The 12776-nt window shown below is 39.7% G+C and overlaps 1 protein-coding gene and 1 long non-coding RNA gene across 5 annotated transcripts in view; one reads left to right on the top strand and one right to left on the bottom strand.

Annotated features, from left to right (window-relative positions):
* The window catches only part of nlk2 (nemo-like kinase, type 2), a 172694-nt gene extending 162564 nt beyond the window's left edge, over positions 1-10130 (bottom strand). For all 4 annotated transcript variants that reach the window (XR_010015909.1, XM_063031660.1, XM_063031662.1 and 1 more), the window contains exon 1: positions 9409-10130. Coding sequence is in view for 3 of the 4 variants with exons in the window: in XM_063031660.1 (XP_062887730.1) it covers positions 9409-9980 (572 nt within the window). In the remaining variant the exon portion in view is untranslated. The remainder of the gene's footprint in view (positions 1-9408) is intronic.
* A 246-nt stretch (positions 10131-10376) lies between these two features.
* Positions 10377-12776, top strand: part of LOC134336955 (uncharacterized) — a 70570-nt gene continuing 68170 nt past the window's right edge. The window contains exons 1-2 of the long non-coding RNA XR_010015910.1: positions 10377-10730; positions 11778-11838. This is a non-coding gene — a long non-coding RNA (uncharacterized LOC134336955). The remainder of the gene's footprint in view (positions 10731-11777; positions 11839-12776) is intronic.

Raw genomic sequence — 12776 nt, 5'->3', positions numbered from 1 at the left:
TTTATCCCCCTTCAGCCTTTTCAGCTTCCCAAGCATTTTCTTCTTTGTAACAGCAACAACACTCACTTCTACCCCCCCCCCAACACACTTGAATCTCTGGCATTCTGTTAGCATCTTCTACAGTGAAGACTGATGCAAAATACTTAAAAGTTCCTCCTCCATTTCTTTGTCCCCTAATATTCCCACTCCAGTGTCATTTGAGTGGTCTGATATCCACTCTCGCCTCTTAATTTATATATAGGTCGACCTTCACTAATCCAGCACCATTGGGACCTGAGGAGTGCCAGATTAGTGAAAATGCCGAATTACAGAAGGATCACATTAAGCATAATCATTATCAAAGGAACTGGATTACAGGTAGTCAGATTAGTGAAGGTTGACCTGTATTTGAATAAAACTTTTAGCATCTTTTACATTGTCTAGCTTCCCTTCACATTTCAGCTTCTCCCCTTTTGGCTCTTTTAGTTGCCAACTACTTTTAAAAAATATAAATCTTCCCAATCCCAAATTCCCATTAATTTTTGGGCTTTTATATATATCCTCCTCCTATGCCATCTCTGACTTCCTTTGTCAGCCACAGTTGCTTATCCTCCCTTTAGAATCCTGCATCTTCTGAATTGCCCCAAGAAACTCAAGCTATTGTTGTCCTACCATCATCCCTGTTCATGTCTGCTTCTAATCGACTTTGGCCAGCTCCTCTCTCATGCTTCTGTAATTCCCTTTACTCCACTGCAATACTAATATATCTGACTTATCTTCTCCCTCTCAAACTGCAAGGTTATCTCTATCAGATGATCACTGCTTCCAAAGGGTTCCTTACCTTAAGATCATTATCAAATTTGGTTTATTACACACTAGAATTGCCTTTCCTCTAGTGGACCCAACCACAAGCTGCTCTAAAAAGCCATCTCATAGTCATTCTACAAACTTCCTCTTTTTGAAACCAGCACCAACCTCATTTTCCCCAATCTACCTGCATACTGAATTCACCCATGACTACTATAACATTGCCCTTTCTACATATCTTTTCTATCTCCCATTTGTGATTTGTATCCCCTATCCTGGCTACTCTTGAGGCCTGTATACTATTCCCATCAGGGTCTTTATACCCTTGCAGTTTCTTAACTCTACCCACAAGGATTCTGCATCTTCTGTTCCTTTGCCACCTCTAAGGATTTGATTTCTTTTTTATAAAAACCCAAAAGCACCCCACTGTTTACTCTAAGCTAAGTGGGTACATGGATGTGCAGTAGCTGAAATACACCCGTGCTCACAGCCTTTGTTGCATAGCTGGAATTTTCTTTTATATAATTTTTAATATCTAATCACTTGGATTATAGATTTACTGACAATGAGTAAAGAGAATAGCAAGCTTTTCAGAATCATTTAATAGCACCGGCATTTGTCATGAAAGTTATCTTTGCAGCATCAATAAAATTACAGTTAAACATTAATTAAATGAAATTAGTGCAAAAAATAGAAATAATAAGTAGTGCTTATGAGTTCAATGCCCTTTCAGAAATCCAATGGCAGCAGGGAAGAAGCTGTTCCTGAATTGTTGACTGTGTGCCTTTAGGCTTCTGTATCTCTTGCCTGATGTCATCAACAAAAACAAGACATAACCTAGGTGACTGGAGAAGGGTCGTTAATGATAGATGCCACCTTTTTAAGGCATCCAGGAAGATGTCCTGGATACTACAGAGGCTAGTGTCCATGACAGAGATGACTAAATTTACAAATCTTTACAGCTTATTTTGATACTGTGCAATAGCACATCTGTAGAAAGTTGTGAGTATCTTTGTTAACATACCAAATCTTCTCAAACTCCTAATGAAATATAGATGCTGTTGCACCTTCTTTTGACCCTGTTGCTATTGCAAATACAACCAATTTTGAATTTAGAAAAAATATCATAAAGTATGACTAAAAACTCAGCTACTATTATGAACTATGATGAAAGTATTGCCTCAAAAATATCACACGAATACTGTGATTACAAATTGCTAAAACTGGTTCAATTAAACATTCACTGATACATTGAACTACGTGCTTAGAAACAAAGAACTTGAACTGTCTATTCTTGTTTACATCATTGAAACTTCAAACTTCTAGGGCTCACTGCAAATATGGATTCAGTCTTATGAATTCAATCAAATGTAATCCAGAAACAGACAATAAGTGGAACATTTGGATGATCTAATGAAGAGCAAGATGCATCTCTCATCTGGATGCAAAATTAATTTGGATGGTGTTTATAGACAATGGATTTGTAATTAAGACAGCAGAGGAAATGTCTACAAAACATGAAAGATTTTCCTTTGTTTCATTATATTCTTCCAATTAATAACATCAAAAGGTGATTTTAATTTTTTTTATTATAAATATTCATAGTATGCATATTACAAAAGTGCTGTGCAGTTTTGCAGTTTTCAGGCTGTGTAAAAATTTCCTGCTCAGGGCAATGGGTGGTCTGCAAAGCTAAAAAAAACAAACAAACAAAGGAAATTAGAACCCCCCCCCTTCTGCCTACCAGCCTGTCCTTTCAACACGAGGTGTATACTACAATGTTAAGCCCCCAACTACACTTTTCTTTCAGCTACGACTCAGTGATGTTCACTTGCACAAGATCTATCTTATTGCATATACTGCGTGTATTCAAATACAACACCTATAGTTCTATATTCATCACCCTTCCCAATTTTACCTTGTTACACTCCAATGCATCACACTGATGCAATTTCTGTCCATCCTTCCCTAGTCTCACTACACTATTTGTGCTCCAACTGCCCCATCCTTAGCCTTATCTCTCTAGTTCCCATCACCCCCTCCCAAATTAGTTTAAACCTTCCCCAAAAGCTCTAGCAAACTTGCCTACAAAAATATCGGTCCTCTTCTAGTTCAGGTGTAACCAGTCCTTTTTGTACAGGTCAAACCTTTCCTAATGATCCAGAAACTCAAAACGCTTCCCCCATAGCAGCTCCTCAGCCACTCATCTGATAAATCATCCTCATCTAACCCTCACTGGCACATGGCACAGGCAGCATTAATTTTTATTACTGTCTTACATTTGGAAACTTTGATTAAAAATGGTAACAGCTTTATCAGTTCTCCCCTTGAACTACTTGTTCTAGAAGAGAACAAACTCAACTTCTCTATCTCACACAAGCTTTTCGTCCCTAGCACAATGTTGAGAAAATTCACAATGATGGCAATGACATCCTTCTAGACTAGGAAAACAAATTCAGCCACAAAAAGTGGAGTTTTCCATAACTATCTTCTTTTACACTCACCCCCATGTCTATAGAAACCCAAGAAGTAACAGCAGCCTATTGAGACTGCTCTGCCACCCAGTAAGATCATCGCTGACCTGGCCATGGAGTCAGTTCCACTGTTCTACACCCCCCCCCACCAAATAATCTTCAATTCCCCTGTTATGTAAAAATCTGTGTTAAATGATTTAATGAGGTAGCCTCTACTACTTTCTCAGGCAGAGAATTCCAGATTCACTCCTCTGGGAAAAGAAATACTTCATCTGTGTCCTAGAGATATTAAATATTTAAAGTGATAAATAAGGATTAATAAGCAAAACCAACACTCCACCTTAAAACTTGTGAATATAACCTCAACTACCGTATCACTGAGCCTTATCCTAAAATGAATCATTTTACCCCTTTTTAAACCAACCTTCTGCACCACTGAGATGTTCAATTAAGTTCCGAACAAGTCCTCAAGTCACTAAACGTATCATGTAGTCATCAATTTTTTTTTCCAGCCCTGATGAAGGGACTCAGCCTAAAAACCCTTGACCATTTATTCTTTTCCATAGATGCTACCTGGCCTGCTGGGCTCCTCCAGCAATTTGTGTGTATTACTTTGATTTCTAGCATCTGCAGATTTACTCTTGTATGCAGTCATCAAAATTTAATAGTACAATATTTTACAATGTTAGCTATTCTATAAAGTCAATTATAAAACTAGAAAAAATTTTGATTATACACAAAGATGTCCTATGGACCCTTAATTCAATTTGAAATTCTTTAAAACATCAAACATTTAAACATAACACTATTGCCTTAAGTATGCTTAATGTGAGGTTTGTTTACTTTTCTTCTAAACAGTCACTTAACTGATAGTTTAGTAAGCAATTTACACCAGCAAAAGTGAACAGCTGACAGTGGAAAGTATTTTTGACAATAATCTGCAACACAAAAAACACTCAATTCCTATAATCTTTTGAAAGAAACAACTTTAGATCCCAAGTTTAGGACATTACATAGAAGAGATTATTGCAGACTAAAACCTTCCTAAATTTGTAATGGAAAGTTAAGCCACAAAGCAAATTAACTTTATATTAAAAAAAATCTGAATATAGGTCAATCATCTGTGGTTAAAATGCTAGAATCTACAATGTAGAATGAAATAAATATTGCTTGCACTAGATGAGGTTTTTAGTAACATTTAATCAAGAAATGCAAAAAATGTTTATAATTCTTGGTACTCCCTCAAGACACAAGGATCAGATCAAAGCAAATCTGAATGGAAAAATGCAGCCGACTGTGTTCCACAGAAATTTGCAACAAATTATAACTGTTAGAAAATAACAATGGCATTAATTTATGAAAATTGCAAGATGTACAGATGGACACTTTAGCAAGAATTAACATACATTATAAATTACTCATCCTTGAAATATTCCCAAAAGAAAAATGTGGTCAACAATTACATCTAAACTCACAGGAACACTCTGGATTACAAATGACCCAACTTAAAAATCCATCCTCATCCAAATTCTCCCAATTTTAAAGCATTGGTCAAATTAATAATAGATCTTTCATGTTATTCCCCAATAGATGGACACAGTATATATCCCATTACTTCATTTATGGGTGATTATTAAATGAAATGAAATAATTAAAATGATATAACTTACTATAGAAATTTCTAACTTATGGAGAACCATTGGTAAATTAGTTTATTATTGTCACAAGGAACAGTGAACTATTTTGCAGCCATCGATACAGATTTCATTACAACAGGGCACTGAGATAGTACAATGAAAACAATAATGCAAAATCAAGTGTTACAGTTAGAGAAAGTGCAGTGCAGGTAACCAATAAGATGCAAGACCATAACAAGGTAGATTGCAAGACCAAGAGTCAATCTTATTCATTTAGAGGACCAATGAAGTGTTTCTAAGGTTGTAATAGCCTTGTAATTGTAAGGTGGTAATGGGGACAAGCTCCCACTATCTATTAAATGTTTACAATGGCACGCACCTCAAATAGCTTCTGACAACCAAGCCAGTGCCTGGCCTTCATACATGGCTCAGTTACTAAGCCCAGCAGAACAGTTTCACTGACCGAAGGAGCAAAGACGTGTTACTGGTGCCTTAAAACAAATAGGGCTCATCAGCCGTGGTTGACAGCTCATCTAAAAGGAAAACTGATCTCAAACCTCTGCTGCCCGGCAGCAGCTATACCCACTCATGGGGAAGGCTTCAGGAGTAAACTCCGAAAGAAAAATCTGGACCTGGAAACACAAAGCGGTCCTATGTTGAGTTCAAAGTTGACTAGCAACTCCTGCGATGCTGCTGGTGCAAAATTGTATTGGTCTCTCTGATTCCTTTGGGTTCATCAGTGCATGGAGCTTACTACATGGGCAACTACCGTGGCTTGCAGTATCTAGACAGCTAGGACATGATATCAATGGTCAACCCTGACCAATGAAGGCATCAGAGAAGAGTTTTATAGCAGAGTGATCAGGACTGAAATCCTTAGGCAAGCTAGGAATTTATGTGAATAGCCATTTTGGATCTTAAGAACTGCAACTAATTCCATTAATCTGCTCTGATACAGGCTGAATAATAAATTTGGATGGACTTCTCTTCAAATGTAAATGATTGCATAATACATCGACTCTAGGAAGGAGACAGTTCAACACATTTTTAAAAAATCACCAATATAGTACTTCGCAGTTCAAGTCTATATTATTTGTCACGGTCTTGAAATGGAACCCAGGGCAATTCTTCTAATGCTGAAACCTAATGTTGCCCCTTCTGGAATATGGAAAATAATAAAGGGAATTTTTATGAATGGAGGCTAATAAGATGAAAAGCAGCTATAAAAGATTTGCAAAGAGCAAACAATGATCAGGTTTAAATACCAATGACTGATTGAATTTTACAAGGTTTCAGGCAACATTCATAGACTGAACCCAAATGCATTTGGGGAAAAAAAAGCAAAATTTACTCAATTCACAGATTGCCAACAAGAATTTGTTGCCAGTTATGCAGGAAAGTGCTAAGTGAACCGGGGGTGGGGGGGAGATGTGGGGGAGGAAATCATTGACTGAATGCCCACAATGGAGTAACGAAGGATTATTCTCACCGGTTAGATGAACCGAAGGGTCACAAATCTATCACCAAAAGGTACACAAGCTGTTATAAAAACTGCTACATGGTGATAATGAGAATATGCAATTCTTTGCTACAAAAACTTTGTAACTGTGTGCAATACTACATCTCAAATGAACAATTTGCAAGTAGAACTGTAACAATGAAGTTCTTCCCTCAAGAAACATGAGTGGATGGAATTTCAAAATTGCTGGAAGTCCATTAACTTTGTTCAATAGTACAAACAGATTTGAGGTAGCATGAGATGCATCTTCTTAACCAAATTATAGCCATGCTTGAAATTTGTAGCTTTTAACTTGCCACAGTCAAGATTAATATGGAGATCAGACTCTATCCCCATGCATCCCAGTTCACAAGGCTTATGTATCAACAAGAAAGCAAGAGTTAAAAATACAAGGATTAAGTAAAGTGTTCCATTAAATATACAAACGCTGCTTTTAAATTTCACTGATAAAAGTGCTGATATATTGGAGAACTTTATCCATTGAGATATAGAATAAAAATTGTACAACACTGATTTTACTAAAAATGCTGCAATTTATATTAAAGAGTTTGAACTCAGCAAATAGTGGATTCCAGTTAATTGGGCTGTCAATTAATTGAGGCAGCTGCTTATTCGGGGCAACTCTTAAAGAACAAAAATCTAGAGAATAACTACAATTCCCTTCAGTTGTTTGGGACATCATGCCACTTAATTAGGACAGGTAATAACTGCCATAGTTTTTAAACTAGTGTCAGACACATGCACTTGTGTGGCCATTAGACACTACACCATGCTTAGAGCAAGAAGTTTTTAAAATAATGCCAGTCGCTTATATACGAAAAGCATTTTTTTTTGTCACTGGAAGTGGCCAAGAAATAAGTGGCAAGACAATTCAGAACTGTCGAACTCTGCTCACTGCAGTTTCAAGCATTCAGATTTTGAGATGCCAGAATTGGCCAGAAGTGAAAATGAAATAATTTCACTAGTTAGCAGCTATGAAGAATGTGAAGGTATTTACAGTCACGTTGAATGCTACAATGAAAATATTTTGTAGGATGCAATTGTTGATAACATTGCATCCAAGCACTCCATTATCTACACTAATTGTCTGCACTGATTGTCCTTTTACAGTTAAAAGAATGCAGTATCTTCCATCAATAACTATTAGGAACCAATAGTTTTATAGTACTATGGCAGGTATTGATAGTGTAATAATTTGTTCCGATTTCACTAAAATACATTTATTACTCAGTTAAACTGCCATTTGTCTTTTTTTCATTTAACAATTTCCATAAAGTTTTGGTTATTGGGACACCCACTTAATTGGGCTAAGTACTGGTCTCAATGTGTACCATTTAACCAGTATCCACTGTATTTACAAGAGCAAAATTTCACCATATTGAAAAAAGTCACAACTTTCAATTGCAGCACTATAATTGCAATTCAGTATCATTAGTGAAGCATTCAAAGGATATTCTTAAATTTTTCAATCTCAGTACTACCCTTATTGAAATTCTTCTTCAGTGGTCATTTTATAATTTAACAGATTTTATTCAATTGCATATTTTCACGTGTGAAATTGAAAGGGTTAAGGGCAAAGAGCAATAGTCAGTGATGATGTTATGCTATTCAAACTTTTACTTTGATTACCCAATTACAAGTTATAAACTGGATTGAGCTGAAAAACCAACAATTCAATTCACTGGCTGAACACTGCCACTGTCTCAAAAGCCAAATACAAGATTTCTAATAAACAAAGAATTCCCTATCAAAGAATATGTAGTTATTCTTACACCAAAATTACTCCGCTATGTTTAAAAATAAAAAAGCTCAAAGTATAAAGTGACAAATGAAACTACTACACTGCCTGCAGGAATCCGAAATTACTAATATACACCAGATATGCAACTTGACTCAGGATTACTCATTTAAAATGTTCTTCTTTGCTTTTCAGTTATCAATTACTTTGTATTTCAAGATTAAGTGTCACGCCTCAAATTTGCTAACGCCCTGCAACACGGCCTCGATTATGGAACTACAATATTTTCCTGAGATTACTACAACGGCGCTAACTCTTTGGAAACCGAATTCATGTGACCAGCTGAGATACGCCAATGAAAACAAACATGCATCATTTACTTTATGGAAAGGAAAGTCACAAATTTACAGGCCTCAAGTATTTTCACCTCCATTCAAGAATTGAAACCAGTCACAAATGTCGATTTTTTTTTTGCTTTCCAACGCACAGACGCGCGTAGGTATTTCTTCCAACAGCTCTCTGCATTGAGTTCACTAAAAAGTCCATTTAAACCAAAGTACGTATCGTGCCTCACACTGCCCACAAAACATTGCGTAACGTATGACAACAAAAAAATTCCGAAATCAATTTCTCGTAGCCCAATGTTATGCATTGCTACATACTTCAAGATAGATACTTGATATTAATCAAGTATCTTTCGCAATTTCCATTACTGTAGAAAGAAAGATTTATGCAACTAGCAAGAGCCAGCAAATTTTGTTGGGGCTAAATTACAACTTGAACCATATTGATGTGGGTCACTTTTGCTTTAGCTGAATAAGAAAACGCAAAACAAATTATTTGGAAGTCAAGACCTCTTGCAAAGCTTTAAACTTCGAATAGAAAAATCCAACATGCTATATCTCAATGAACTCCAGACTTTAAAAATAGGTTCTAGCGTCAAAATAACTAGATTCCAGTCCGTTTAAATTTTCAATATATTCAGCAATGCACTTTGAAACTATAACCCTCGCCACCATGCACTATTCGAACTCACCTAATGCAGTATAATATAAATTATCTAAAATTATCAAGTTCAGTGTCAAGAGAGCACAGCATACAAAGTTAACAAATACCAGTTGGAGATGCAAAACACATAAAACAAAATTGGTACAGAGCACCTGCGAAATTTTACAGCGCTGGTGGAATATCCAAAAATGACCTGCTGTGCAAACTCTTAGCAACAGATCATGCCAACTCTCGCCTCGTACCTACCAGACTACTCCGAAGGCTCCATATCCGATGGGTCTGTCGGGCTCGATGTCCAGCTGATGTGCCTTGGCGGCGGCGGCAGCAGCGTGAATTTGCACCGTGGCGGCGGCGGCGGCGGGCGCCGGGGACGGGAAATACGGTGCTTGAGCCGGGTTCAGCATCGCCGCTGCCGCCGCCGCCGCCGCGGCAGCAGCAGCAGCGGCGGCGGCAGCCGACGAGGACGAAGAGGACGACGACGACGAGGCGGCGGCGGCGGCGCCGGAGGCCGGGTGGTGATGATGCTGGACCGGGTGTACCGCTGTACCGATGCCGCCCCCTCCTCCACCGGCGCCGCCGGCAACACCACCGGCGGCTCCGGGATGTAGATGATGGTGGGAATGCGACTGAGGAGGCGGCGGCTGCTGCTGCTGGTTGTTGTGGTGATGGTGGTGGTGGTTGTTGTGATGGTGGTGGTGATGGTGGTGATGATGGTGGTGGGCGGCCCCGGCGCCGTTATAAGCCATCAGCTTGGCGACGCTCTGGCGCTGCTGGCCCGCCGCCGCCGCCACCGCCGTGCTGGTGCCGCACAGCGCCATGACCAACGGACGCGGCGCGCGCCCGGCTCGCGCCCTCCCCGGCCCCGGCCCCGCCTCGGCCGCACTGCCCTCGCTCCGTGCCGACCCGCCGCTTCCTCCTCTAGACCATTTTCCAGCAAATTCCACCTCCCCTCCTCCTCCTCCTCCTCTCCTCGCGGCTCTTCCTCGGGAAACCCCTTTAATCCGACTCCTCTCAAAGGATAAAATTACGGAGCACTTTCACCTCATACATAAGGTGGACGTAGGAAAGTTTTTAAATCCAACATCCATAAAGGAATCGGATTCTTTTTTCCCCCCTTTAAACCCCCCCACCCACCCGCCCCCCAAACTAGCAACAGCAGTGAAACTAAACACGGAACCTTCGAGCGGCCGGCAGTCCCACCCCCCGCCGATTGCTCCCTCCCCTCCCGCTCGGCTGCCGGACCGTGCGCATCCTAACACGGTGGTCGGAAGCGCAGCCACCATCCCGCCCTTAAGCCACATCCTCAGCTCTTATTGGCTGACCTTGGACCTGATTGATGAACCATCCGCCCAATGGAGGTGCACGCTCCCTGGACGTCCAGGTATCCAAGCGTGCTGCAAGGGCGGGCGTTCGCTTGAGGTTTTTTTGAAGCTTTAAGGTTAGGTTGAGCGGGCACAAAGGGCACGTGACCTGGATGCTCTCCCATGAACCCAGAATGCCTGAGAGAAGACAACTCTTGTTAAGATGGGACCCCAACTGGTAAATTGAAGGAATCACAAGGAATGAGTGTAAGTTAGCCTAAGGCTTGAAAGTGTCTTCTTCCCTATGGGATTTAAAATAAAGTTTTAAATACGTTCTGTACTTAAAGCGCATTTTTTATATTGCATATGAAGTGATCTATTAATCCTTCCTTTGGGATGGATTACATTTGGCTCAGTGTTCAATGGTAACGTTAGCATCGGGCTGAAATATGTGAAATATGTTTTATGGGAAATAAGAATCAACTTTGGAGGTGGATTTGCTTCTATGTACCATAACAGCAATAATATAGTTCTTAAAGACAGAAACTAGTTCATTAACCACTCTAATGTTCAGATAAGATTGCTTGACAATGACAATACTAATACATTATTTTACACATACAGTATAAAATAATCTATTAAATGCCCACTTGAGAATGTGTTATATTTAGGTCACTTCGTTACCAAATCTGATAGCAACTTGCTTATAGAACTGAGGGCTGGCTTTCTATGCAGATAATATGCAGAACGTTTCTTTTATGCTGGATTCATCTTAGGTAGTGCCAGTTTTCCTTTCTTGCATTGCCATTCTTAGGATAGGCATGCAATTTCTTTTAAAGGTGAATGGATGTTGCACACTGGCTGCTGTGTGCTCTTGATAGATTTTTCTTAAATATTTATTGAAGGGATATGAACCTACATTTAACTGCCCAGCTCCGATTTGGCCTTGAGAAGCTGGTGGTGAGCTGCCGCCTTATTCACTGTGGTCCCTGAGGTGTAGGTATACTTGTGATGCTGTTGGGGAGATTTTTCCACAATTTTGACTCTGTGAGGATGAAGGAACAGCAATGTATTTCCTTGTCAGGATGATGCGTGGCTTGGAGACTAGCTTGCAGGTGGAGGTGCTTCTGTACTTTTCCTGCCTTTGTCCTTCTAGCTGGTATAAGTTGTGGTTTGGAAGGTGCCTAGTCCAACAGCCAGAAGATCCAAGAGGACAACCATACTCTAATACAGAAATGTAACAAATATAAATATATGAACTCATGTACAGATTTCTTCTTGGATGGCGTCAAGGATTCCTTATTTCTGCTACAGATTTGTGCATCCTGAGGAGGGTACCACAGAAGGGGCAAATGGTGGCTGATGGTGTTGGTAGGTGAGTAGTTTATGTACTCACTAGGCTCTTGTACAATCTCAGTGCACGCTCTTCAGATTCTAATACCATCCCCAAGGTTTCTTTTCCAGTTTTGTCATGGGACAGAGATTCCAAGGAGTCAACATTTCATCAAGGAGGCTGTGGAATACACAAATCACTCCATTGTTTATTTCACTACTATGTTCAATATAATATTAGCTAAGTACAGTACTTAAGATATGTTTTATTTGGTATGGTGGTGAATATTAGTAGCTCGGGTTGATGCGTTTGATGTTACCATGTTTGCCAAGCTTGGCAAATTAGCTTGCAGATGTTTCATCACCAGTCGAGGAGACATCCTCAGTGTGTAGTTGTTGGTGTTTCTGGGAGTGCTTGCATTTATATAGCCCCACCATCTGCTTGTCTCAGTCCTGATTGGCTACCCCTTCAGTTGCCCTTTAAATTCTATTGGCTCATTCTTCTTTGACTCTCAGAGGTTCATAGATGGATACGTATCATAGCTGGATCATATTTTATTTGATCTACATCCACTAATAGCTCCTGTGAGGTGGGTTATATTTGTTTCATTTCATTTTGGAAGTTTACTATTTAAGACAATATTTTGCCATAAACTTGTATATACATGTAACACTCTGTAAGGTTTCTCTGCTAATATAATGGTTTCTCTGTAGCAGCAGTGTTTGGGTTATGACTAGAGATAACAGGGGCTTTGGAATGTGTGCCATCCAATGAGAGGCATGTTGTTTTTTTCTTGTGGGTCTGAGAGAAGGTATTCGTGGTATTTTGTCGGTGAGAGATGAAGAGAGAAGACGCAAGTGGAGAGAATTGGTAGACAGAGTGGACTTGGAGCGGGGATCCAGGAGTCAACAACTCTCGGAGGAGGTCGATGGGGAACAAATGGACGGAACCATGAGCTCCAACGTGCACGTTAGACTATT

The sequence above is a fragment of the Mobula hypostoma genome, chromosome 23 (genome assembly GCF_963921235.1).
Source record: "Mobula hypostoma chromosome 23, sMobHyp1.1, whole genome shotgun sequence".
Taxonomy (NCBI): Eukaryota; Metazoa; Chordata; class Chondrichthyes; order Myliobatiformes; family Myliobatidae; genus Mobula; species Mobula hypostoma.
Note: the sequence above shows the minus strand (reverse complement) of the source record. Positions and strands in the feature narration are given on the sequence as shown.